This window comes from Seriola dumerili, unplaced genomic scaffold (genome assembly GCF_002260705.1).
Source record: "Seriola dumerili isolate Sdu_G_001 unplaced genomic scaffold, Sdu_1.0 BDQW01000011.1, whole genome shotgun sequence".
Taxonomy (NCBI): Eukaryota; Metazoa; Chordata; class Actinopteri; order Carangiformes; family Carangidae; genus Seriola; species Seriola dumerili.
This window is the reverse complement of record NW_019174266.1, coordinates 691,545-718,934: the sequence shown is the minus strand read 5'-3', so window position 1 is coordinate 718,934 and position 27,390 is coordinate 691,545. Positions and strand designations below refer to the sequence as shown.

Below are 27,390 nucleotides of genomic sequence, written 5' to 3'. Positions count from 1 at the left end.
TGTTCTAGTTTTGATCCAGGTACACAGCCGGTATGTAACCCTCCGAGGTGCACGCTGTCGCTGCGAGAAACTCAAATCTCTGTTTGGACACCTGGAGGTCAGAAGATTTAAGCAGTATATTATGATGATATAGTTGTTGCTACTGAGTAGTGCTAAAAGACCAAACACACAACTCCCCATCTGAATACCAAAACCTTAGTCTATGAATAACAAAACAGTACCCAGCCTCACCCTACACCCACCCACCCCCACCACACACCCACCTACCTCCCTCACTGGTGTGGAAAAACAAATTCAAGTCTTTGGTTTGACGGTTGAATTCTCAGTCTCTGGCTGTGACTGCCAGTTGTGGAATATCTGAAGGCGCAGTTCAAATTAAATTTCTTATTGCCTTCCTGATGCCATAACAGCAGGTGATAGCTGATATGGATAATGTTATTGTTGACCATGGCGCCTGAATTTCATCGCAAAGGCCTCCTGTCTCATCTGTTACTTAGACTGCTTTTTCTTTTCTTTTCTTTTACAATGTTTTGCATCAGCAGGAGACACATTCTAGTTTCTTCTCTTTATCTGATCAGATTATACGCTAATGTCTTTGTTTTGCTTGTCTGCAAAAGAATTTTGTGGCTCCTATCCACGCAAAAAAATATTTATATTAAATCAAAAGTTATAGAAAATATGAATTTTTAATATCCTTCATTGACTGCAAAGCATATTCTTCATTAGGAAAGACTAATGAAGAATTTTATTCCCTTTGGCAACATACATAAATGGCTAAGAGTTAATATTGGCTGTGGCAGTGTGCTTCAGACAGATTTCCTTCAGTGATCCCTTTAGTTCAGTGCAATAAATCTACACAACACGATTCATATTCTGACAATGAGTATCATTTGTGGTGGCCGACAAACTCTCTTTGTGATTTCTGTCCACAAATTTCACTTTCAGACAGTCTTATTCACAAAACTCCACATTATCAGTTGTCTATCGAAGGTCAGTTAGAGTAGGTGACAGACTTTTCTTTCAAGGGAGTTCGTGTCTTTGGTCTTGGGAGTCCTTTCAGTTTCTCTGGCGTCCTGGAAAGTTGGTCATTTGGATGTTGTCCCCCTGGAGTCCTGGGTTGTAATAGGCCGAACCGCCAAAGTTCAAGTCCAAAGGATCGCTGTTGTCTAATCTGAGAACTGGAAATTAGACACATTAACATTAAATACTGACTCATGTTTTCCTTTTATCACTGAATTTATCTTTGTTTTTGTCCTGCATCTAAACTAATGAGTCTGTGGTACTGAAGGGAAAAAGAATCCACCTAACACACTTTAGTTTCTGTTATGGAACTGAAATAGCGTTTGAGTATAAAACGGGACCTCAGATATGCAGGTATGTTTTTAAGATTGACCATGTGTGTGAGAGAGAGAGAGAGAGAGAGAGAGAGAGAGAGAGAGAGAGGGAAACCAAGGGCTAAAAGGAAAACTTACAGACAGATGAGAAGATGAATACCATTCTCATTTCTGTACATTAAATATGATAGAGACTGCTAACAAAACTCACCTGGTAGCACTTCTAAACACTCATGTTTGTGTAATCCATTAAAAAAAGGAAGTGTAAAAATGACTATTCCCTGTCTTTCCGGGGTTCATGTATCACACTGTTTGCCAAAAATATTGAACTAGCAGGCAATCGTAATTGACTGAGCCTGCAAGTGAGTGAGTGACTCACTCATCGTGTTTTATTTTAGCATTTTGTTTTGAGTTTGGAATTAGCTCCCCACCTACCAGAGGGTTTGTTTATTTTTTTTAATTTGAAAAGTTTGCCAGAGCAAGTTGGCAACTCTAATTAAATCCTGATCAAGCAATCACAGATAGCAGTGTAATTATATACGGCATGTCCTCGGTTGGAATTTTGTTTTATTTTATTTACTTCAAGGGGTCGGTGAAGGGACTTCCATACCTGGGTCTGAAGGATACTCCTCCACCAGTTTCCTGTGAGAGAAAGCCTTCTGTTGTTTCTTTTTCAGGATGACATAGGCCACCAGTCCCACGATGGCCACAGCCACTGCCAGTCCCAGCACAGCCCCCCATGCTCCATTCCTGTTACTCCTGTGTGGATCTGACGCCAAACCTTGATTGGAGTAAAGAGGGGTCGAGGGGAGGGGAGAGAGCAGTAAATAATTTGTCTACAATAACATTATTTATATCAACGGCTGTCTTTGAGGGTTAATTGTCAGCTAATTATGGCTGAAATGTGTTTTTGAAATCGTGTTTCCAGTGGCAGCACTTTGCATAAACACACATCCCAGTCAGTCATCTGTACAGATTTGTTTAATATACACTGCGATAATTAATGCAATTAACATGCCAAAATCATGTTCATTTCTTGAATACATTTGAATATTTTAAAGCAGCAGCCTGTGCTCATCATCTGAATAGGGTTAAATGTGACTGAACATTAGGCTGCTTTAGTTTCCATTATATGATATCACCATTAATTTGAGTTTGAATGACATAACACATTTAATTTCTCCATGGATCACTTATTAAACAACAATTCTTTACATGTAAATATAGCACAGAGTTAATTACTGCCTGCACACGTCGATATCTGTGTTCTCATATTGTGACAGCTGTACAAAACTTATGCTACAGATCAAAAGGTGTGAGGGCATCCATACTGTTAAAAACATGACATACAGATAAAAGCAACCAACGTATTCTAACCTTTTCCATTCCAACAATTCTATTTTTTCTTCCCTTCTATTTCATTGTTTGTGTTCAGGGGAAAAAGGCATGGGAAAATGCTTTTTTTTTTAAGTGACAAAGTTGTCTTCAACATCCTCTGACACTGAAATACTCCATTTGTTTTTTATCACCACTCACACATGAAAAATTCAGTGGCTCTGTTTATCTACAAATGGCTCAATTTACCCACTTCCTAGGATCAATTTACCCTTAACCTGAGGCAAACTTAACCAAAAGACCATTTTTCACACAGTGTATTCCAATTCTTGTTATTTAGCTGTTTTATTTTTGAAAATAGTCATAAATAAAATATGAGTGAAAGTGTTTGCTTTAGTCATGTCTTATTTGTCCTTGCCAGGAAAACCTTTCAAGTAAAGATGTGGTGATCTTACCCCATGTTGGCAAACAAATAAACTATATTATCTTCCTCTAAATCCCTAAAGTGTCTTTAGCCATGGTGGTGACATGGCTCCAGGCATGTTTATTGGGGGGGGGGGGGTCTAACCCTTTTGATTAAGACTTGGACCCCCCCAAAAAAAGACAACAGTTCGGGGGTGTTGAAATATTATTATATCCTTCTTTCCTGTAATTCTACATATGACAATATATTTCCCATATTCATGCCAGGAAGAATCTTGTGATATGATTTCAGACACCCCTACAGTGGACCGTACCATTTCTTACAGTGTGTCAAGTCAAGTGCAGATGAGGACCAATGTTAGCTGGTTTCTAACTTTAGCCTTAAGTTATATTTGAGCTAACTGATGTTAGCTAGTTTTGTAACTTTAGCCCTTATATTTTAGCTGACTAATGTTAGCTAGTTTCTAACTTTAGCCTTAAGTTATATTTTATCTAACTAATGTTGGCTAGTTTCTAAATTTAACCCTAAGTTACAGTTTAGCTAACTAATGTTAGCTAGCTTCTAAATTTAACCTAAAAGTACAATTTAGCTAACTAATGTTAGGTCTCAGGATTTCAGAAGTTTTATCTTGTTGGGTAATTGATGAGTTGAACAATATCAAAATATATGTGTGTTGAAGGCTAAGTAATTGTACTAGAAGTGGTGGTAAGTAATTAAGTACATTTACTGTAAGTTCTGTACTAAAGTACATTTTGTTTTGATGTTCTTGTACTTTACTACATTTCAGAGGAAACTGTAAGGACAGAAACACTTTTCCTCTTGCACCACCATGAGGTCGACATTTATGGTTTTTGGATGAACTTTCTCAACAACAGCTGGATGGATCGTCATTAAATGTCCACCACAGGAGGAATTGTACTAACTTTGGCGATCCCCTGACCTTTCATCTTGCACCATCACCGGGTCAAAATTCACAGTTGTCCAATACTTTGGTTTATGACCAAATATCTGCAGAGATGATGACATTTCCATCAGCCTCAGCTGTGCTTTAACATTTAGCACTGCCACTGTGAGCATGTTAGTATGCTGATGTTAGCATTTAGCTCAAAGCAGCACTGTGCCTAAGAGCAGCCTCACACAGCTGCTAGTATGTGCTGTAGACTCCTAATCTTGTTGTATTATGATGAAACATAAGTACAGTTCATGAAGACCCTGATGTCATTGTAACAATTGTATATGTCACCTTGTTTTAGTGAGGTCAGGAAGCTGCAGTGAGTGAATATTTTTATGTAGTCCCGGTGTAAAAGCAAGGGATTTAAACATGTCAGTTCCTAATAAAGTTACATGACAATAATTCTGTAAAGCAATTTAAACTTAGAATAATTTAGTTTAATAAAGGAAAAAAAAAATGTTAACAGAGAGGTTAAGATAAAGAAGTCATAAGTAACATATGATGTAACTAGTTAAACAAGTAATTAAAATAACCGTTCTAAACAATATGGGCAGCAAACTTTGATGAACTAAAAAGAAGAGAAAACAGATTGTGTCTTTAGTTTCAGTTACTCTGATTGGTTTTAGTATGTATCAGTCTGTGTCACTGGTGGTAATTGGTCAGAGGTATGGCAGAGGACGGGATGCAAAAATATTTTATTATTATTATTATTATCATTATTATTATTTTAATTAAGTAATTCATTCATTATTTTCTTTTCTTTTTCTGCATTATGTTCTGATCCACACTCCAGTCCAGTCGGTGGCGGTAGTGCGCCTACAAGGTGGTTTTCCAACCGCCTTTACACACCAAAGAAGAAGAAGAAGAAGACGAGAAAGGCGCTAGAGATATGCGGAGCAGGAGAAATAATGACAAAACACTGGGTTAAAACATCTGGTGAAAGTGTCTGTAAACAGTGTAGCCGGTAGACAGCGATGGGTTTCGCTTAATCACGGGTTGATTCGGTTGTACGAGTGTGTCTGTGCCGAGCTGAAGGCGACCAGAGGAAGCCATCACCGCCGCCATTGCTAATCGGGCAGGACTCACGTAGTGCGTCTGTGCTATGCTAAACTTTACTAGTCGCAAGGTCGGAGGACACCATTGCTGATCGGACAATAAACATTGAGTGTGGCTGTGCCGAACTACAGTCTATAAGGACAGAATACGTCATTGTTGATCGGAAAAAGGTGTTGCTGTGCATCCGGAGGAGGACTCCATCTCAGCCTCCATCCATCTTCTCTAGCACTTGGACCTGTTTCTAAAGGACTGGCGCCAAAACTGTGAGTTGAACTTTGTGTTTTGCCCTGCTGAGGATAAGGATTTCCTCTATGGAATAACATTTTAATCTAAATTAAATACATAAATAAATAAATACAGAAATGAAATAAATTCTGAGATAAATAAATGAGGTAATAAACGTAGAAATATATATATATATATGAAATATATAATTTAGTCAACAAATAAATTGCTTTTTATTTTGAGATGACATTTTTATTTATTTCACGGAAGTTTTATTTTATAATGCCACATTTATTTGTTTCCGGAGACTTTTATTTCGTAGTGCCATATTTATTTATTTCAGGAGACTTTTATTTCGTAGTGCCATATTTATTTCCCAGCCATTTTTATTTATTTGATTCCCTCATTTTATAAAGGTATTTTTGTTTAATATTATTTCCAAAGGTATTTATCAATTTGCTAATTTAGGTAAAAGTAATTTGATTTAATATTATTTTGTAAGTTTTTGGGTTCTATTTTAAAGTGGTCTAATAAGTCTTAATTTGGGTTTTGATTTATTTTAATTGTATGGTTTAATATTGTTTATATACTCCTAAAAATACTGACAGTAAACATCTGTTCCTTTTCATTTTAAAGAGTTTTCTGGGATCAGTTATTAAAAATATAGACGAACTGAAGTAAATATATGTACTGCTAAGATTGACAGGTTATGTAATCATTAGTAGAGCATTAATCAGTTCACTCAGAACAGGTAAGAAATCGAACCCAAACACCTCATCATTCCAGCCTCAGGTGAGTAAAGCCACTTGAGTGGAGGGTTACTACCTTTATTTCCTGTTGTCAGTTAAAGCAAAGCTGCCTTGTAGGCTCATATTTATAGACTCTTTGTTTACCTGTACTCTGCCGTCTGTGCTTTTGTACAGTTGTCGTGCACACGCTGTGTCTGTCACGGTAACTGTGGGGCAGATTTCTTTTTTTTTTTTTAATAATTGTGTTGCCCGCAGTTTCACAACTGTTTCCCCCACTGTTTATTGCCGTCATCTGTTAGTGTTACGTCCCGCTGTCACATCTGTCCATGTGATGCAAGTTTTATTTTAATCTCAAACCCGCACCGGCTCTCTTAGGGCCTCTTGTTTTCCTCCTGTCATCGTGTCGGTAGTCAGCTCGCCCATAAATATTTTGCAGGAAAAGTAGCTGTTTAGATAGATGGATAGATAGATAGTGTCTACGCCCTTTACACTCCTACCTCCTTGATCTCACGGTCAACACCAAAGACTAGTCTCACGCCCCTGCAGAAAAGCTGCAAAAGTATCTTTGACCTCAGTCCCCGACCGCCTCTTACAGTTCTTTTCTCTTTTTTTCTTCTTGCCCCAAAAACAGGGTTTCATTGTCCTGTACTGAGAAGGTGGTTGTAACAGATCCCTTCACTCACAGCAGCCACATCGATAGCGCCTGAAACCCAACCTTTTCCTTTTGAAAGAAAGGGCATTTGTCCTCTGCCAGTGGGAAAATAGATGCAGGTAAATGTGGGTCAGGGAAAGGGCGTAAAAAAAATAAAAAAGAAGAAGCAACGTATAAAAGCAAGTAACAGTGATATATTTGCTCCTGAGCAACGGGGCACACTGCTACCTTTAAACCAAGTCTCTAAAGGATTTTGTGCCTGTTTTGTTGCCTTATAGCTCTTATGCTAACATCTGTCAAACCTCCTTACACAAGTCAGTCAGGAGGGCTTGGGGATGTCACATAAATGCTTTTTTTTTTTTTGTCTGTTTTTTTTCCCCTCAGTATCTGTCTATAAAGTGATGTCACGCTCTGAGGAAGACACACAAAGCAGGTTTCTGGACACAGAAATGTGCACCGGATACTGTGACACCTGAAACAGTAGCAGTACCTCTTTCTGAGCTGCTCCCTGAGGCGGCGTCTTTGTCTGTCTTGTTGGCCTTCTCAGGTGTGTTCGGAGCGGCGGCGGTCGTGGTCGCAGGGCTCGTCTCTGTTGTCTCAGAGGGGAGCACTGTCGTAGATGAAGACAGGGTCGACGTCTTGTTTATCTCTGGTGATGCTGTGGTTGTTACGGCCGTTGTGTTGGTAGATCCTGTGCTGTTGGTTAACCCCGTGTGTGCCTTCGGTCTTGTTGTGGATTCTTGTGTGGCGTTACTCTCTGGAGGCGGGGTTGTAGACTGTAAATCAGTACGATTGGAAAAATCTGGAAAGCTGGTGGAGTTTTGTGAAATCAAACGAGTGGTGGAGGTTTGAGGGGTCGTGGTCGAGTTATGAGAGCCATCCTCCGCTTCTGTCACGTTGGTCTGACTTGAGCTTGTGGGATGTGTAGTTGTCGTGTTTGGAGAAAGTGTGGCGTCTGGCAGTTCAGGTTGTTTTGTTGTGCCGTTAGTAAATGCAGGAGGCAGCGTGGTAGCGACAACATTCAGATCATCAGATGTATTATTTGCACCGCTTTCATGGCCCGACAGGTTCTCCTCTTCTGCATTAAATGCTGCCATGGAGCCAGATGCTATTCCACTGTAATCATTACTTGGCTCCGAAGCCGTCGCATCAGCTTCCTGATCATACTCTGCCTCCTCTCCAGGAACTGCAGCATTTAGACTTCCAGCTGTATTTTTGGCGAGTTCACGGAGCCAGCTTTTATCAATTGTACGCCCCGGAGAGTCGGTTGGATCTTGGAGCGATGCCAGGTGGAAGGCATGGACAATCAGAAGGAGGCCTGCTGTGATTTTTAAATACAGTTCCATTTCCCCCTTTCGGTTTCACTCTGAAACACAAGAGAGAACATGAAAACATCATTTTATTGCTTGAAAACAAAATAAAAAATCTCAGCAGAGGCCAATTCACATCTGTATAACATGGCAGTAATCATAAACAAACATTCACACAGGTTATGTGGAAAGCAATATTATTGTTTATCAACTTTGACTTCATACATTCACACCATTATATTAAATGATTGAGTATCATTTTAAAACATTTTCTTGTCTATATTAATAATTCACAGGAGATTGTCAATAAGAAAGACAATAGAATTTATGTTAGCTTCACAGTTCAGTCTTTATCTTGGAAACAGCTGCCGGCAAAACAATTCCCACTCAAGATTCACTTACTCCCTTGTTTTGAAGCTACTGACCATATCACATGGTCTTCATCAGTACATGAAGTTTGCTCCGTTGTCGTGACACTACGGGTGTTCACACTTTACAATTATTCCAACCACTTTCAAAACTTCTTGAGCTGAAGTTGGTCAAAAGCTCCAGAACAGATGTAAGTGGACCTTGAGTTCAAACTGTTTTGTCAGCTGTTGCTTTCAACGTAAAAATGAATAAATAAATAAAACATGAAGCTCACGTTATAAAAGTGCTCAAAATAGTCAAAATAAGTTTACATGTACATTATTATGAAAACTTAATCTGCTCATGAACACCAACTGCTACCATTATTATTATTATTATTATTATTATTAGTGTCATTGTTTGTATTATTACTCTTATTATTAGTTCCATTACATGTCCTGTTGTTGGGTATTACTGGAGTGCAGTCTAGACTTGCTTTATATGAAAAGTGCCCTGAAATAATTTCTGTAATGATTCTGCGCCATATAAATAAAACTGAACTGAATAGAAAATTGAATGAAGACCATGTGATATAGTTCAGAGCTCCAGAACAAGTACGTAACGTTTATGCACATTCCCTAATGATATGTTAAAACAACTGAGCAACTACTCTTTATTTTCCCAGTATAATTATATGAGATGTTTTTGTTCCTTCCTTGTCTTTTGATTTAAAATGTAAAGAGTTTTTTGGTTATTTTCTGTTTCCTGATTTTCCCCTGTGACTGAGGAGTCTGTTTACCTCCTGCGCAGGAGGAAAAGCACCATCAGGACGGAGTCACGGGTGTTAAAACTCTTGTTCAGCTCGGCCTTCAAACTCCCCGTGACCACACGCAAAGACTCAGTGTGCATCCAGACATCTCTGTTTGTTCCCATTTTGCAGGAGCACGAGAGCACCTGCTTTTGAGAGCACAGGTCACCTGCACTGACTCGAGTCATAATGAAAATCCTTGAAACGGCTGATCTTGTCCCACCCCCTTGTTGCTCAGTTTGAATTGCTCAGTTGACGGTGCGGTGAACATGAGACAACACGTCATGAAACATGGCCGCGACATCGGGAGCTTGTTGGTGGGTTTCGGCACAGTCATCCCTGCATTGTTCCACAGTGAGTCCCAGCACAATCTCCACTGAGATCTGTGACTATTTGACTGTGTCGTTTTATACAGGTGCCCTCTGAACTTTGTGATTCTTGTTATGATCAGTGTCTAGTTTGAACGTGCAAATCTGGGGGTTTCACATTTCTGGTTTTACCTGTCCATGTTTTCAAGAGTCAATAAGTGAACTACTAACTTAAAAAATAACTCATTTCCTTTTAAACTTACCAACCTTGATGGTTTTATATCTCTTGTGTAATCAAAAATGTTATATCCGTAGGATTTTTAAAATTAAAAGTGAGCTGAGTTGAGTTGTGTTCTTACATTTTCACAAATGTTTTCATCAATTCTCCAACCTAGAGAAATACGTAAATTTAATATGGTAACGCTCTGTTTCATTTGGTCGCCTGTCAATGACGCTGTATCCTAGTTTCCTGCCAGAAGATTAAAATTGACTTTTATCTAGTTTTAAGCTACAGGCACTTTTTACGCCTCGGTGGTTTTCCACTCTATTTTAACCAGATGAAGGATTTTAGTCGTCGGACGCCTGGATCTAAAGTTTCGGGAGAAAAAAGCTGAGGAAATGTTCGACAGCTCAGCTCCCAGCCGCTGGAGACGTCCTGTCCTGTGTCCACTGAAGAGCATCGGTGATTTTTAAAGTGAAACTTCTTTATTCGTTTACTGATTTAATCCCCTGGTGTGTTTGTTATAGAGAGGAGGAAACCTCTGTGGAGAATTCAGCTGCTGGTAAAAAACCTGCTGAATGTCTGGTTCATAAGTTATCAGAGACACGATCAAAACAAAGGTTTAGCATCAATCTCAGCTCCAGCTGTTCCCTGACGCGTCTCTCCTCCGTACAGCGTCGGTCAAACTCTGACTTTAAATGGGGAAACTGGTTTATTCAGTGTTTTCAACGGTTAGAATCACCTGTCTGTTTGATTTCCTGAACCACTGACACTGTGGTCTTTTGTTATTGTTTTGATTGAGAGGCTTCCAGATGCAGAAGTTACAGACGGTGCGTTTAAATCCAAAGTTGAAACTACTAAGATACAGTTGTATTTATTGTCAAAGAAACACTGAGACGTGTTCATGTGTGGTCAGCGTCTCAACGAGTCTGTTTATCACCCACATGTTTCTGCTCTGTGGGAAGTAAATGGAAAACCTGTGGGTTGTTAATGGTGCAGCCTGCTGTGTGAACGTAGGATCAATCAAGCCGCTCAAGTTTGCTGATGATACAACACTGAGAACACATCATTAAAGGAAAATGGGTTGAGATGGGGAAAGAGGGTGGGGGAGGAGGTGGGTGGGTGAAACAATTTAGAGCACAACTGCAGCGGTGAATATAATAAACTGACCGGCTCATTTGTACCTGTACAGATGTATCCCTGGCTGAACATTGTTATTGAGCATCATCATCGCTCTCATCTGCCAAGTCTCAGTTGGAAACATCCAATCACAGAGCCTGAATTTCTGCTGCATTCACACCTTATGTTGAGACAGTTGACAGGTCGGTTTGAGACTCTTATATTTGGTAATTATGTTGTTATTTTGTTTTTGTTTTTTTCAAAGCTGCAACATTAAAGCGCTCGCACTGAATTTGCTGCAGTTGTAACTTGCATCGTCTCCATAGAAACAGCAGCTAAAGATCATGGGAATGAAACCATCTACCAAACGGACCAAAAAGAAAAAAACAAAAAACAAAGAAGCAAAGTAGAAATAATAAAACGTCTTGGTCTCCTGGTAGTTTCACAGACCGCTGAGGATCACCGAAAGAAAAACACGCTCTTACACTGACGTTTTTGTAAGTGTAAATACCGCTACTGCCGGCACAGTGACTCCACTCCCAGTCCTGTGCAGGGTTATGAAACAAAGAGCTAATTTGTTGTCATGACCTAGAGGCAAAGATATATTACATGTAATCTGCAGAGACTGTTTCTTGACTATGCTAGTTGTAAAAAAAAAATTAAAAAAAAAACATTGCTAAATAATAATAATAATAATAGTAATGATTTAAATTGGCATGTCGAAGTGTGAATCCCAGCGTACTGAACACTGTTGAGGATAAAAGTGTAATTGTGCTGCAGGCGGCTGAGGATCTGGTGTAAATGAGACAAATTAATGTAGAACCTGTTTAACAGGCAGCTCAGCGGAGTCACTGGTTTGTTTTGATTTGTGCGTTCATGGTCAGTGGGGATATATTTTAAGATCACACACAAAAAAAAAACTCTGTAATCATTTTTCTTAAATGCTAAAATATTGTGGTTATTGCTTCATAGCTGCCAGAGACAGCTCTTATTGCTGCTGCTTGTTTGTATGGCGTTTACTGAATGTTAAAAAAAACAAACTGTTTCCTGTTTTGTTTGTCACATCCTGTCCATAATCAAAATATCTACACACTCTCTCCACCTGTCTCCAGGAATTACAGCACCTCTTCCCCGTGCTGCTGAGAGGCCATTTGGCCGCCAGCGTCAGAGACGGTGTGACGAAAAGAAACCGGCAGAGACGTTTTACTTCTGACCCCTTCGCGCTCACAGAAGCCGCCTGTTGGAAAAGAGTTCCCACTCTGCTGGTCTGTCAGAGTCTGTAGCAGCCATCACCTCTACCAGCTCTGCCAGCTGTGACTCTACACAGATCCAGTCACACACACACACACACACACACACACAGTCTTAACCAAACACAAACACACATCCTGTAAATACTCTGAATCATGCCACCCACGCACACAGACACTAATTCCCTGACATTTAGGCTATAAATCATTCAGTTTGTTTAAAGCTCACCTGTGTTATTATTTATTTATGCTGTCCATTTACTGCATCATACAACCTCAGTACGTGTATTAGCCGAGCAGGGAGTTGAAAGTACTTTTCGAGGTACATGTACTTCCATTTTGTGCTTCTCTTATACTCCACTGCATTTATTTAGCAGCTTTAGTTTAAAGTTTCTTTTCAAATTAACATTTCACACATAAAACATGATCAGTTAAAACAAAATGTTTTAATTGTCTTAGATTAAATAACCCAACTACACATGAAGCAGTTGAAATTAGCTTCACTTCAACTAATGATCCAATAACAGGACAAGGGCCATTCTGAATTAAGTACCTTTTTTACACTAATTATAAATTGTCACTAATAATTATTTGCTTTTACTTAAAGAAAATTCTGGCTGCGTATCTCTTCTTCATAATAGTGTTTTTTAGACAGATATTTCAGTGTGTTACAGGGCTCTCACTGTAAAGCTGATCAAACACTTGTGTAATGTATTCCCCTGTTTAGGTTATATAAGATCCCACAGTGTGTTTGTCCCTTGTTGCGATGCGCTCTTTTTACTTTCACACTGAAAATAAAAGCGTTTATGTTTCTTAAACTCTGTTTTTACTCTTTCATGGAGAAAGTTTTAGTTTCATTTTACACTTCTCAAGTAAAACTTATTGATGTTATAGTTACTGAATATAAAAAATGTCGTAAATGATGTTTTTATACTTCATATATTAAAAAGAGGTTATTTGTGATTTTTTTTTTTCTTCTTTTTTTTAGGTTTAGCTTAAAAATGTAGCTGCGGCTCAAATCTTATTAAACATATTTAGACAAAAATTCTTCCATCCAATTTTTAGACTCGCACGGTCCCTGAGAAAATGAGGGAAGACAAAGAATTAAATCCCTCCTCAGTAAATCCTTACCTTATTCTTAAGCTGTATCAGATGAGAACAGGTGCACAAGCAACACAATCTCTTCACCGAGCTGCCAACATGCGAGAGTGAATCAGCAATCGGCCTGGAGAGAGAGAGAGAGAGAGAGAGAGACGCAGGGATGTGAGGGGAGGAGGGCCCAACAGAGAGGCATTCAGGGAACAACCTGCTCAACCTGCTTCTACACCTGCCAGCAACAGCAACACGCCCTGAACTGCGTCCAGTTGCAGGCTGGGAAAGAGCCACACAGGACGGGAGATGGAAACGGATTGCTGGACAAGAGAAGGTGGAGAGGGGGTTGAGGGGGTTTGGGGAACACCAATTCATTACCGCCTCATTATTTCATGTTACCGTTTAAATAACTTGATTGTATTGTTATATGTTTGGTTGCCAGGTTGCTTCACAGGTTGCCAGGTTAGATCTGTGAATTCCCCTAGTGGGTGGAGCCTGTGGCCAAAGGTCCTCTGAGGTCCTTTTTTTTTGCTTTCTCACCAACGCACTGGAAACGGCTGCTGTCGTCATGGCAACAGAAAGGAGGCTGGCTGGCTGACGGGGCTCGGGTTTCATCCACGCCTTTGTCTCTGGTCTATATCAGGCTACCGAGTGACGTGTGACTTTGTGAACTCACAGGTACTCGTGTGTGTGTGTGTGTGTGTGTGTGTGTGTGTGTGTGTGTCTCTCAGTTAACCGAGTCACGCAGCGGCTGAATTCATTTGAGTGGACGAGTGAGGCGGATGAAGTGGCACTCAAAGCTCAAACAAGAAGTTGGTTCTACTTGTTTTTTTAATGCATCTGAAGAAAAAAAGCAACAAGTTTCTATTAAACTGCTGGAGAATCAAATCAATCTACCTGCAGTAGATATGAGCATCGATTTCCTGTTGACACAAACGCACACAACACAGAATACATATTGTACACTCTCGCACAAGCAAACAAAAGTCACAAGTTTATTTTCATATCATAAATTCACCTCAGAGCGTTTCACAGTCATGACAAAAAAACATTTATTCATCTAATTTAGATCATACCTTTATTTTATTTATTTTTTATTATTGATGAAAAAAACAAAGTGACAAATAGAAGGTGACACAGAAACATAATAGAAAAGTGACAAAGTGTCTTTAAAATAACATTTTGTTATTGACAAAAACCATTTAAAAGACTTTTAGAACATCGTCATCAAACTTTAAAACTTTAAAATTCAATCACATACAGATTTTATAAGTTTATTATTTTCACAAAAGGAGCAAAAATAAGAGTAAAATAAGAAGACAGCCATGACACCAGCTTGGCAAAAGTAAATAAACTAAAGAAATACTAAGAAATATACCACTTTACAATAAGACTACCCTTCTAAAGGATTTATAAATGGTTTATAATTAGGTTATTAATCCGGGTGTGAATACTTTATAAACCTTAAACAAACGATTCTAAACAAGTTATAACACAGTCTTCATACACTGATGCAGGCTCACTATTTGGCAAGATCAAGTAAATGCTTACTACTAAGGAGCCTTATTGTAAAGTGTAAAATCCATCAACATTTATTAATGAATTACTATAAGGCTCCTTTTACCAGTTATAGATGGTAGAAACTCATTAGTAAGATTAATGAGTAGTAAGCATTAACTTGATCTTGCCAAATAGTGATCCTCCATCAATGTAGTATAACATATAGCAGCAGTACTTGCTTGTTTCATCTTTGTTTATATTTGTTTTCTTCTTACTATGTTTATTGATATGCACCAAAACAAATTCCTTGTATGTTGAAAACCCACTTGGCAATAAACCAGATTGTGATTCTGATGATTAAAACCACATGGTAACACAATGCACTTAAACTCCTATTAATGCCTCTTAGAAACAGAGAGAGAATGGGACACAGTTCTGGAGCAGCTACTGAGACAGGTCTGTTTCATAATCCATTAACATACATGTCCAGGCAGGCGTGTTTTTTTAATCCCACCCAGATGACATTTATTTAAAATAGTGCAGTAAAGGTGTCGTCGTTTGGAGGCCAGCTGTTGATAAACTGCCATAAATGAGGTTCAACAGCGTCTTACTGTCCCGAGCACACAGAGTTCCTCACAGACAGCCTGTCCCCGGCACCTCACGTGGCCTGCCAGCGTTTGAAGCTAATGGGATCATGTAGCCTCGCCGGGGATGTGAATAATAGAAATGTCTAAATCTTGAACAGAGGAGATAAACAGGCTTCAGACTTCAGTGCAAAACAAAAGTGTACGAAAGCCATGAAAAAGTAAAAAGCTGAGGCACTCTAAAACCTGGAAAACACACCATCAACGAGAGATCCGCAGCAGAGATACGGCACATTTATACTGATTCAAGTTTTATGTCTTCACTCAGTGCTCAGCAGGATAGATATGAGTGTGAAAAGCTGTTTTGTCTTCATATCTGGCAGGTACGCTGCACATTAACTTAGAGGAAGTGAATTTGTAAAAGTTGAAGACATAAGGTGCCATCATTTAGGTCAGTATCAGGAGGCGTGTGACGACTGGGAGACAAATTGACACAGTGGGTGCCCTCCTTTGTAATCCTCTCTACGACCGTTTTTCCTTTTTTAAGACCAGTTTTCCTTGACATCCATGGAAAATTTTCATCAAATGGAGACAAAGAACCAGAGTGCTACACTACAGAAACAAAAACTTAGTTCAGGTAGTTTACGTAAGCTTTATTTAAGTTTGAAGAACTAGTATTACCGCCTCCGCCACTCAGACTAGTTTCAGGTTACATCCCTGTTTATCCAGAGTCATATCAAATATTACATTTTGACATAATTGCTGTGTTAAGTCTTGAATTATGGCTAAAAAAAAGTGCTTCGTGAGGTCACACCGACCGTGACCTTTGACCTTTGGCCGCCAAAACCTAATCGGTACATTCTTGAGTCCCGGTGGACAGTTGTGCCACATGTGAAGGGATTCCCTCAAAGAGTTCTTGAGATATTGCGTTCACAAGGCCAAAACCGTGTTTTGTGAGGTCGCTGTGACCTTGACCTTTGACCTTTTGACCATCAAAATTTAATCAGTTCATCCTTGAGTTGAAGTGAATGACTCTGCCAAATTTGAAGCGATTCCCTGAAGGTGTTACTGAGATATCGCGTTCACATGAATGCGACAGACGGGTGGACGGACACCCCCCGAAAACAAAATGGCCTCCAGCTCCGAAAGTAGATGATAAAATCACACAATCAATGCTTCACAGAAGACATCATCTTCACTGCTGAGCTGCCAGATATTAAGGATACAAATAGTTCAATTAAAGCCTCTATTGATCCATTTCTAACTGTACTGACCCCTGGAGAAGCAGCTGATTTTCACCAGGATTGTGCCAATTTTCTACAAACTGAAACAAAATGGGCTTTAATACAACGGCCTGATGAGCTAATTAAATGAAATTACTCATTTAAACAGGTTTAGCCTTTATAAGATCACACTCTTTTACATATCTGAGGATTTTCTCATCTTAGTCTTTCCATCAAAGGCTGTTGTTTTGAATTTGTCTTTAAAATGACAAAGTGAAAAGTGAAACAAAATGCCCTCAGTCATCTGTTGCAGACCGGAGCCCTTTCTCTGGGTGGTGCTTCCTCTCGGATAAAGGCGTTCATTTCGGGAAGCTCTTATCTCGACGGCCACATACTCTAAACACATATAGGTAAATAAATTCACCTCATCAAAACAAAGACTCGTCAAGCACGCCACCAGAGTGAGTGAGCGGAGAGAGGATTTCCCCTTTTGGCTCATTCATTTATTCATTCGTACGTATTACGCATTCATGCACCCGGGCTTCTGACATAGAAAGCTGAATGCATTCATTCATTCGTGCATGTATTCATGCATACATGTTTTTTGATAAATTCTATTTGATGTTGAATTGGAAACCACTGTTTGTACTGTCGCACAAGCTGTATGGCTCCTACAGTTAAAAGACACATTCAGACTGACTGCAAGGAAGAAGGGATTATGTACAGAATCACACATATAAAAAATGTCATACAGTATTTTTATGACTTAATCTTCTCTACCTGAATCATGACTGATGTAAGCTGATATATTTTGAATATTTAGCTCATTTGAAACAGAAAACATGTTATATGTAATTGTTAACGGTGTATAAAATAAATGTTAAAGGAGCCTTATAGTGACTCATTAATAAATGATGATGTGGTTACACTTTACAATAAGGCTCCTTTTACCACTTATAAATGGTAGTAATTCATTTGTATGATTAATGAGCAGTAAGCATTACCTTGATCTTGCCAAATAGTGAGCCTGCATCAATGTATGAAAACTCTTATAACTTGTTCGTAATTGTTTATTTATGATTTAGTGTTAACAACTGCCTTGATAACCTCATTATAAACCATTTATAAGTCCTTTATAAGGGTAGTCTTATTGTAAAGTGGTGCCATTAAATGTAAATGTGAAATCAAAAACTAAATATGAAATCAAAATATAAATATAAATGCTAAATATAAATATAAATGCTAAATATAAATCCAAATGTTAAATATAAATGTAAATGTTAAATATAAAGATAAATGTTAAATATAAATGTAAATGTTAAATATAAATGTTGAATGTAAATGTTAAATATAAATGTAAATGTTAAATATAAATGTTAAATATAAATGTTGAATGTAAATGTTAAATATAAATGTAAATGTTAAATCTAAAAGTAAATGTTAAATATAAATGTAAATGTTAAATATAAAAATAAATGTTAAATATAAATGTTGAATATAAATGTAAATGTTAAATCTAAAAGTAAATGTTAAATATAAATGTAAATGTTAAATATAGATGTAAATGTTAAATGTAAATGTTAAATTTAAATGTAAATGTTAAATATAATTGTTGATCATAAATGTAAATGTTAAATATAAATCTAAATGTAAATGTTAAATATAAATATAAGTGTTAGATATAAAACTAAATGTTAACTCTAAATGCTAAATCTAAATGTCAAATCTAAATGTAAATGTTAAATCTAAATGTAAATGTTGTATTTGCAATGTTAAATATAAATATTAAATCTATGTATATGTGTATTATGTAACTGACAAAACAAAAGGCTTCCCAGATGGAAACTGAAGTAAAAGCTTTAAAATCACCAGAAAATGAAGTTTTCCCCTCATAACAATAACACACTCGGTTTGGGAGTCCGGAGATATAATTTTGTGTGATTAATAGTTAATAACATTAAGATAGTACTGCTCACTCAGCAGTAGGATAATTAAGATTATATAAGATTATATAATGAAGTTGATATGTGGACTACAGAGATCTGAGGCTTTATCAGTCCGAGTCACTTTAAGAAATGGCTGAGAGAGGGTCATGTAACAACCAAAATGTCATAAAGGGTCTGCACTTATCTGAATGTTTTGAAGCTTCTTTTTCACTATTATTGTATTTAAAGTTAATTCAGTGTGATTACCGGAAACACTGACTGGCCACGCTGCATCTGGTTTCAAATGAGAAAAACGTCTTTTAAAAGATATTTTCATAAAACACGTCGTTTCCATGCATTTGCAAGCAGCTCGCAGCTGTTTGAATGTACTTTTCAAATCCACAATGATAATTTTGAATTAAAGTTTCATGCATGGAATTGAAATGATTTTCTTTTCTCCAGTAAATTCTCCAAAATGAAGCACTCAGATGCTCCGGATAAACATTAGATTTGATGAGTGTTTTCCCTGTATGCTAAAGATTCTGTGGCTCAGACTGAACAGAAACACTTTGCAAATCTTTGGAGAGGCATAATGAAAAACTCAGACTGCGCTTGCTCTCGCTTATTTCCTCAGTTGATCATAAAAAGTGCATAATTTCCACCAAGCCGAAGCCTGTGTGGTTTCCTCGGGAGGTTTGAATGGTTTTTGACTCAGAGTCAGAGTGAGAATGAAACTCGGCGCTTGATTTTCCTGCAGAAGATGTAACAACATGTAACCACATTCGAGCTGCTCTCTAACTCACTCACATGCCTGTGACATTTGAATAACTGCTGGCCTGGCACTTCCCTTGCATGCTGTCAGGAGCTGTTCAATCCAGGTGTCAATTAAGATTTGCAAAACAAACACAAAGTCCTAACGGCGTTGACTGAAGAGCGTGGCTTCAGGTCAGCCGTCAGAGCGAATGCTGTGAAGCTGTTTGTGAGACGGAGCCAGGTTTGTGGCTTTATGTATTCCTGTTGCTTTGAGCTTCCTCTCTGGGCTTAATTACAGTCCATGTCCGACTGTTACGTTACATCGAGCTCAGAAAAAAGCATTAATGATGCCCCCTTAAAACCCACAAAGAGCGTGTGATTCATGTGTGTGTATGTGCATGAGGTGTGTGTGTGTGTGTGTGTGTTGTCTGAGGATGAATTTCTGCAGGTCTGGGGAGGATACTTCACTGTCGGAGTTGAATTATCTTCTTCGGGTTTGTGTCTGGCAGAAACCAGCGAGACCCAGAAGGCAGGAGAGAGAGCTGAATGGCTCCGCCTTGATATCTTATAGGTTTAACCCTTAGATACACGTTCCCTGTCTTTATCCCACCGGTTGGCACTTAATCCTATCTTAAGAAATGCAATCCAGAATAATTTGAAAAGCCTTTATACAACTTGGCTATAGTCTGAATCCGTATCAGCCTCATGGCATTCATGAGGAACACACTGGCTGCGTCTTATTAACTTTTCATTGTGAATAGCCAATAAAAGCTTTATGAGCCTATTTTGGAGTTTCTTGCGTTTCTTTTTTCTCATGACAAGCTTTAACATCTTAAAGGAAGAGCGCAATCTTCTGTGGATTCTCAGTAGAAGAAGACATTTGTGCTTTCATGGTGTCAGTGGCAACCGGTGAGGAAGCAGAGGACAATACATGAGATAGAAAGGAAAAGAAAATGTTTTGAGTTTAGACGTGTTTCACATGGTGTCACTGTGGCATAGAAAAACCTTTTACATTCATACTTCTTAATGTCTTTTACGGCATCAAAGCTTCAGATATTAACCATTACTTCAGGCGACTGCGTGTTTTTTTTTTTAAGGTGAAGTGTTGCGTTTGTGGGCGGCTGCGAAACCTCAGGTGGCACCAAAATAAACTGGTTTGTTTACAGATGCTGAGAGACTCGGTTACGGGGAGTCAAAGGTTCATGTAAACAGCTTAACTGGAGTGCGGCCAGTAGCGAGGTCACTGCCCGCATGGAGCCAAAGGACAAGTTTGTATGAACACTAATTATTTGAAGTTAATAATACCACAGAGACGACCATGTAAACACCTCAGTCTCATTATGGTATTTTATTATGTTCAATTCATATTTCAGTGACATAGGATAGCAACAGTTTAGGCATCAAGCAGACACAGAGCAACATCAGCATTTATTTGGAAAATATACTTATTATAATAAGTATAATAATTATATATAAATATAATAATTATTCTGCTCCGGTTAAAGTGAAAGGAGAATATCTGGCTCTTTCTTTCAACTTCCCTTGTCTGATTTTGGTGCTGGAGGCACCGAATGCACTGGGTTTTATGTGTTTATTTTTTGTTTGTTTGTTTGGGTTTGTTTTTTCTTTTTGGTTTTTGGTTTTTGTTGGTTTGCTTTGCTTTATTTGGGGTTTTTTGGGGGTTTTTTTGTATTTGCTTTTGTTTTTTTTAATTTGTTGTTTATACATACAATACATTCATTAAAAGTTTAATTAAACAGTCTATCTTGTCTAAACTGAACCTACAGTAATTCTGCCATAAAACCAAAACAATTAGCAAGAAGACCAGTTTGGGATAATTATCTAATTATCACAAAACTCCATGAATATTATATTTAGTCATTTGATCCAGTGATACTATAAAAAAAAAGTATGTATTTAATAAGTGAGAGGTTATTCTACATGGAGCCAAAGGACAGGTGTATGCCAAGCAATGGTCATGTAAACAATTATGTTAATATGACATTAGGTTGTATATGTCCTGGTGACATGGAGCCGAGATGACCCTGAACACAACGTGTTGTTCTAGCCTCATGTGAGGACGATGCCAGACTGAACACTTTGAAAACTTGTTGGTTTAATTAACTGAGATCTCTCCTCTTTATTTTACCATGAAGTTTTTATAATTTGTGTTTGATGATTTGATCGAGGGATCAGACTTAAACAAGTCAGAAAAACTGCTGTGAAACAACAATAAATAAGCTTAAAGTCTCTGGGGTTTTCAAAACAAACAACCCTTTTTTTTCCACTGATCCATTATTTATATATATATATATTAAAAAAAAAACAAAGTGTAAAGACAGAAGTTTCAGTTTCCTTGATTTCCTTCATACACGTGGCTGCGTGTCACATGCACAGCTTGTTTGGCCAAACACATGCGTCACATCATGTCACATGCTCTTCCTAGCAACTGTTGCTTTGGATGTCTCACACTACTCACACCGAGGCATCAGAGGAGAGTTTCTACATGTGCAATATAACAAAAAAGCAAATACCAGAACGATGACTAAAAACTATTGTGTCTTCTAAAAGTAGAAGCACCAGCCAGTAGAGCCACGCCTTGATGTGATCAGCTCATATTTGTGCTGTGAGTCATCTCAGACTCTTGAGTGACAGCGGCTAAAAATAAAAACATCTGCGTTAATATTTAATGTTTGTTTATGCTTTTCTGTTGGGACGCTAATAAACAGGCACCAACAAACATAATGGATTTGAATTAGGGTGCCAACCACACATCTGGACATTCCTTCAAAACAGCAGTTTCTTTTACTGCTTTTTCTTTTTACCATCATTCAGGAAGAGAGATGATCAATACGACTTCCAGATCAGTTAAAAGATACTTTTTTAAAATTATTGAGTTGTCATCGTCCAAATCCCGTCCGCCGACTTTCAAAAGGAAACGAACTGAAAGTGGTTTCTGTCACTTTTATGGTTTTGATGTGACATGAGAAAAGAAAAAGAGGCAGAAGGAAGAAGATAAAGCAACATATCACAGGAACAAGCTGTTTCCTTTGAAGAGCAAGTCTGCAGGTTTTAGTTCAGACAGCGCTCCGTTCATATTTACCATCTGCTCACTAATAATGGCAGGGCGATTAAAGTCTTACAGTTTTATTAACTGCTTTATGGATATGGAATAAAATCCATCGCGGTTAAATGGTTAAACTGTAACTAAATGTAATTCTCAGTAGTATTTTCATTTATTTTAACAAACTGTGCTGTACGTGTGTGTGTCCAGTTTTCATGTAATCCTCATGGATCATATCATCATCATCATCATTATACTTTTTTTTAAAAAACTTTCAAAACTTAGTGGCAAAATTGGGTAAAATATTTTCATTTTTTCACATGAACTAAAAACTTGTAAAGTATAAGATTATTTCTGTCTTTTATTCTGTTTTGTAAAATGTGGAATCTCCCTTTTAAAAATGTTTAGTAAACGAAGCCGCTGGTGATTTCAAATTAAAATTCAAAAGTAAACAAACATCAAATAAACTATGACGATTAAATATGACACGTCACGCAAAGTGTCGTCGCCTCGTGACATAAAACAAATATAAAGGCTGAAATGTTTGATGCAGGTGACTCTGTGGTTGTCTTTGTTACAGGAGACTGCATGGCCCCTTCGAGGGCAGTAGGAAATCACGGTGCACCTCAAGGTTATTTGCCTCCCTGTGTGTTTATTTCATGTGTATTCGTTTATTTATTTATTTCTGTTGTTGTTTCCCCCTCCAGCAGTGATGCGGTGCTGCCGGTGCACCTTCCACCACTAGATGTCAGCATCAACCAACACCTTCACCTGTGATCTCAGAGCCCAGATCCCTGATGAGGACACACTGACCCCTCACAGCAGCTCAGGGGTGTTTTTTCCATTTGACCGTCTTCTGAAACACTGAGTGAAAATATTATCAGGAAACCAGAGCCTCAGACTCGGGGTCAGTCTTCCAGGGCGGTGCAGAGATGCAGCAGAGGAGCCGAGTGACGGAGCTATAATATGTGCAGCTGCACCACCAAGGACTTTATGTACAAATGAAATAAAGGAGATTTTTGTGTCGTGACTGTGACTGTATCAGTGAAGAGGGCAAGAAAGATACGTGAAAACAAACCTCCAGTGAAGGGTGAAGGCAGGAAAATTATCATTTCAAGACTTTGAGATTTAAAATATAAGTTCAATGACAGTAAAAATTACGTATCAGAAAAAGCTAATTGGCCAAAATTTAAGTGCTTAAGCACAAAATCATGTTTCTTTGTGAAAGCCAGGTTCAAAATGGCTTCATTATTGTGCTCCAGTCTGTCATATAATAGTGATTTCACTGTTAAAACATATGGATATTGCAACATGATGATTTTATCAACTATTTGATCATGTGGTCAGTTTCCGTGGTTACACAGGTGTGCTCCGGTAGCACTACACCCCTTATTGTGAATGTATATTAATGGTTTTTCGACACAGATGTGGTGGTGGTGGGGAATGCTCCCCTGTGTGTGTGTGTGTGTGTGTGTGTGTGTGTGTGTGTGTGTGTGTGTGTGTGTGTGTGTGTGTGTGTGTGTGTGTGTGTGTGTGGGGTTAGTGAACGCAGCCCCAGGCCAGACTCCCTAATCAGAGCCAGGTTATTCAAGGCACCTGTTGGCCTGTGCTCATTCTCTTCCTGGTTCCTGTCCCTTGATGTGGCTGGCAGCGTTTGGATGCAGGCATGTAGTTACAACCATTTCACATTCACAAGCCTTTACACCACTTATCTCCGTGCCTCTGTTTTAGCTCCAAACCCCGTTGACCTGCCCACATTTATTTTTATTTCGCTGCTGTTTTGTAGTTGGATTTGTTCCTGTGTGCTTTGTTTGGCCTCATGGTTCTTTCTTGTTTTGTTTGCTTATATTCAGTCACCCCGGTTGTTTATTTGTTTTGCATGACTTTTTTTATTTTGTTTATCTGCAGTGAAGCTGAGTGCTGTGTTGGAGGGGAGGCCAGGCGCCGCCGCTGACGTCCCTACACTTGATGCATTAGATAAAAAACACTGGGACACGAATGTTTGCAGCACGTTTGCTGTGAGGTTTGTTGTGCCGCTGCACCTCTTCATGTACTCTGCCTCTCCACAAGTGACCTCAGCTCAGGTCTCCCAATTTTGTGTAGGTTTTAGTTTTTAGCTTGGGCCGCCATTTTGGATATTTCAGCATTTATGAACACTTGTACAGCAGCTTCTGTTTTAATCTATAAATGTAATGAAATGGTGTTTTATCCCACTCTTGGTCTTTCTTTTTCAGCAATCCCACCTTTAGCTTCACAAATGACACTCAACTAATTTTTATATGTTAAAGATAATGTCAATAATTGCTTGTTCACAGATCTGGCTATATAATACAAACCCATTATTCACTGTATATGTAATTGCTTTTTGATTTCCACACAGTTTCCTGCCCCCTGGTAACAGATCTCTTCATAGTTTCTGTTTGTTAGTGTTAGGGATGACTCCGACAACAAGACGATGCTATAGTGTTATAAATAGTGCATGAGTGAAGTCGCAGTGTGTGTCCTGAGCAGCGTGGTTCTGCCAGCTCCTCCTGTGACTGCATGTGGCAGCGTCTCTTCGTGCAGCGGCTTCACTGCCTCGCGTTTCTTAACACAAACGCTCGCTACAATTCTCCAAGTGTCTCCAGGAAAATTACAGAGTGTTTAGATCACTCCAGAAACCTGCAACGTCCCAGATCCGGAACCCAGTGAGACACATTTGACTTTGTTTACCGAAACTGAATACAGGAAGACTTGAGATTTTTGTTAACTAGTGTTTGAATCCCAACCTTTTCGGTGAAGCGCCAAAAACTGCGGCCTTCCACAGAAATGACCTCACCATCCAGTCATGAGCTGAAACTGTCTGCCGCCCTAAGCTCCAGACAGATAAAGGAAGCAGGCACAGAAATAGCACATCACACACGAGGAACATCAGACCTTTTGAGAAACTGTCTTGAAAAAAAAAGATGCACAAAGGAATTCATTGGATTTAATTCCATTGTTGCTTTGACAGCTCTTGGACGCTCGGTGTGTCCAATCTGTGCTGGAAACGGTTCACTTGGATGAGCTCCTTGATCTAATCTGTGAGGTTTTTTCAGTCTTCACAGACAAATTCCTCTGTGCAACAAAACATTTAAACTCAAGTACAATTAAACCAGTTTCTGTTTCTAGGAAATAATCTGCTAAATAAGCGTGTAAAAAATAAATAATAATAATAATAATAATAAATACACTGCATTTTTTTGACTGCTCTGCAGTTTGGTTTGCAAAAAGCCACCACCACCTTCCTCCTACTGCCTAGAATTACACGGTCTGTAATTTATGTTGAAGGTGACTATTTTCTCCTGATTCTTTTTGCACCTGAAGATTTTTGCTAGAATGTGCATTTTTGTCCTCTGAGATGTGAGTGTTTCTCTTGGCTATATGCATCTGGCTTCAATAACACGAACGCTTTCACATCTCTTGGTTTGCAAAAAAAGGTACATTTTGTTGCAATGTTGCAATATTACATTAATTAATATTATAATTATACGTGTAACGTGTCATTGCTGCACATGCAAATCTGGATAGAAGCCCTCAATCACTGTCTTTCATGACTGAAGTGAAAATGGCTCGTCACCAAACGCCAAGAAGCGAGCAACACCTTTCACATGTGCCTCGTCTGGCTCACGTCAGTTGGAAGAATAAATCGTGTGTGAGATACAGTGAACTCTGATCATGTGATCACAAGCTGCAAATACTGTACACGCAGTATATTAAAACTAAATTACACACAGTTCAACATGATGGAAACGAAATAAATATATCCAAAATATCAGGAATAGGCCAAATACACATGTTAAGACACCATATATACACACATATATATATATATATATATATATAGTGCAGTATATATTGATTTTATTCAATAAATAAACAATTTAATAAATAATGCATAAATAATCCAAAGTAGTGTGGATAATATAAAATAGCTCATTAACAAAAAACAATATAAACAAAACAATACATTTCAGGATCCTGCAGCTGTAATGGGTAAAAAAAGTAGCTGGTGTTTGATTATAGTTCGCACTTTAATATGCTTATTCAAACAGCCGCTATAATGCTATAATAACATTGTAAAGGCATTCTGTGGTTCGTTGTGTTTGCCCCCAGAGAAATTTACTACCTTGTGTATAAGGAAAAATCTGTCACTTGCCTCCCAGCAGCATTCGCCCTGTTCGAGATGATTCGTGATTTTTCTTTTTTTGGAGGTTTGAGCCTGTATTAGTTTTTAATGGGTGTTTTTAAGCCAAGAAATGATTCAAACTATTGCCAGTTTGTAGATTTACAGCGATGTGGAAGAAAAAAAGGGCCACTGGCTAACCTCCCCCATAATCTATGATCTTCCTCAACAATACCTCAATGTTGACTTCAAGGAACATCTGCCCGTTGATTAGATCATTTTCCATAAATGTCTTCTCTTTTTTTTTTAAAATAACCTAATGTGCCCAGGAAGTTTCTCAAAGGCCGTTTCATTCGAGAATCTGGAGTCATTCAGTGTTTTGGTGGAAAGAGTTGCGTATTCAGCACCTCTTCTAGTTCGTTAAGGGAGAACAGGATTGGAAAAGCTTTGTTTCATGATACTGAAACCACAATACTTACCTCATATGCTCCCTTTCCTTGAAAGTCATATTCCACTGAGCTGTGCAGTGTGTCACTAAAAGGACTGTGGACTATCACTGAGTGTTTACAACCAAGGTTAAAGAAGAAATTACCTCATTAAATAAAACTGAAATTTAAAAAAAAAAAAAAGACGGGACCAAAACCAGAAAATTAAAAAGTCAATAAAGCGAATTAGATTATATAAAACTTTAATACGCAAAGTACATAAAACAATAAGAAGAATGAGGTACAAAGCTTAAAATAAAATGACTGAATGGCCATTCAATAAAAAAGGAGTTTAACAAGGCGTGTGCACGGTGGCCACGTTTTTGAAGTGTGCTCCGCGAAAAGTCTTGAGAGCCTCGACGCAGATGTTAAATTTAGAGTTTAACATTTAATGGCCAAAATGTCCAGATGGAGCTAAATGTAGAAAATAACATTACAGCGCGGTCACAGTCGTTCACAGTCAGACACGGATCTTATGTAACTATAGGATGGAAAAGTAAGTCAATACTTCTCTGACCGTTCACTAAACC

General features: G+C 38.4%; 1 protein-coding gene across 1 annotated transcript; it reads right to left on the bottom strand.

Annotated features, from left to right (window-relative positions):
* Positions 1-265: 265 nt before the first annotated feature.
* muc15 (mucin 15, cell surface associated) lies at positions 266-13,304 on the bottom strand. Its single transcript, XM_022748621.1, has 4 exons — positions 13,222-13,304; positions 7,218-8,093; positions 1,945-2,115; positions 266-1,178 (listed from the first exon to the last, which is right to left on the bottom strand). Exons 2-4 carry the CDS (start codon positions 8,071-8,073, stop codon positions 1,057-1,059), a joined length of 1,149 nt encoding a protein of 382 aa, XP_022604342.1. The 5' UTR covers positions 8,074-8,093; positions 13,222-13,304; the 3' UTR covers positions 266-1,056.
* Positions 13,305-27,390: the final 14,086 nt, after the last annotated feature.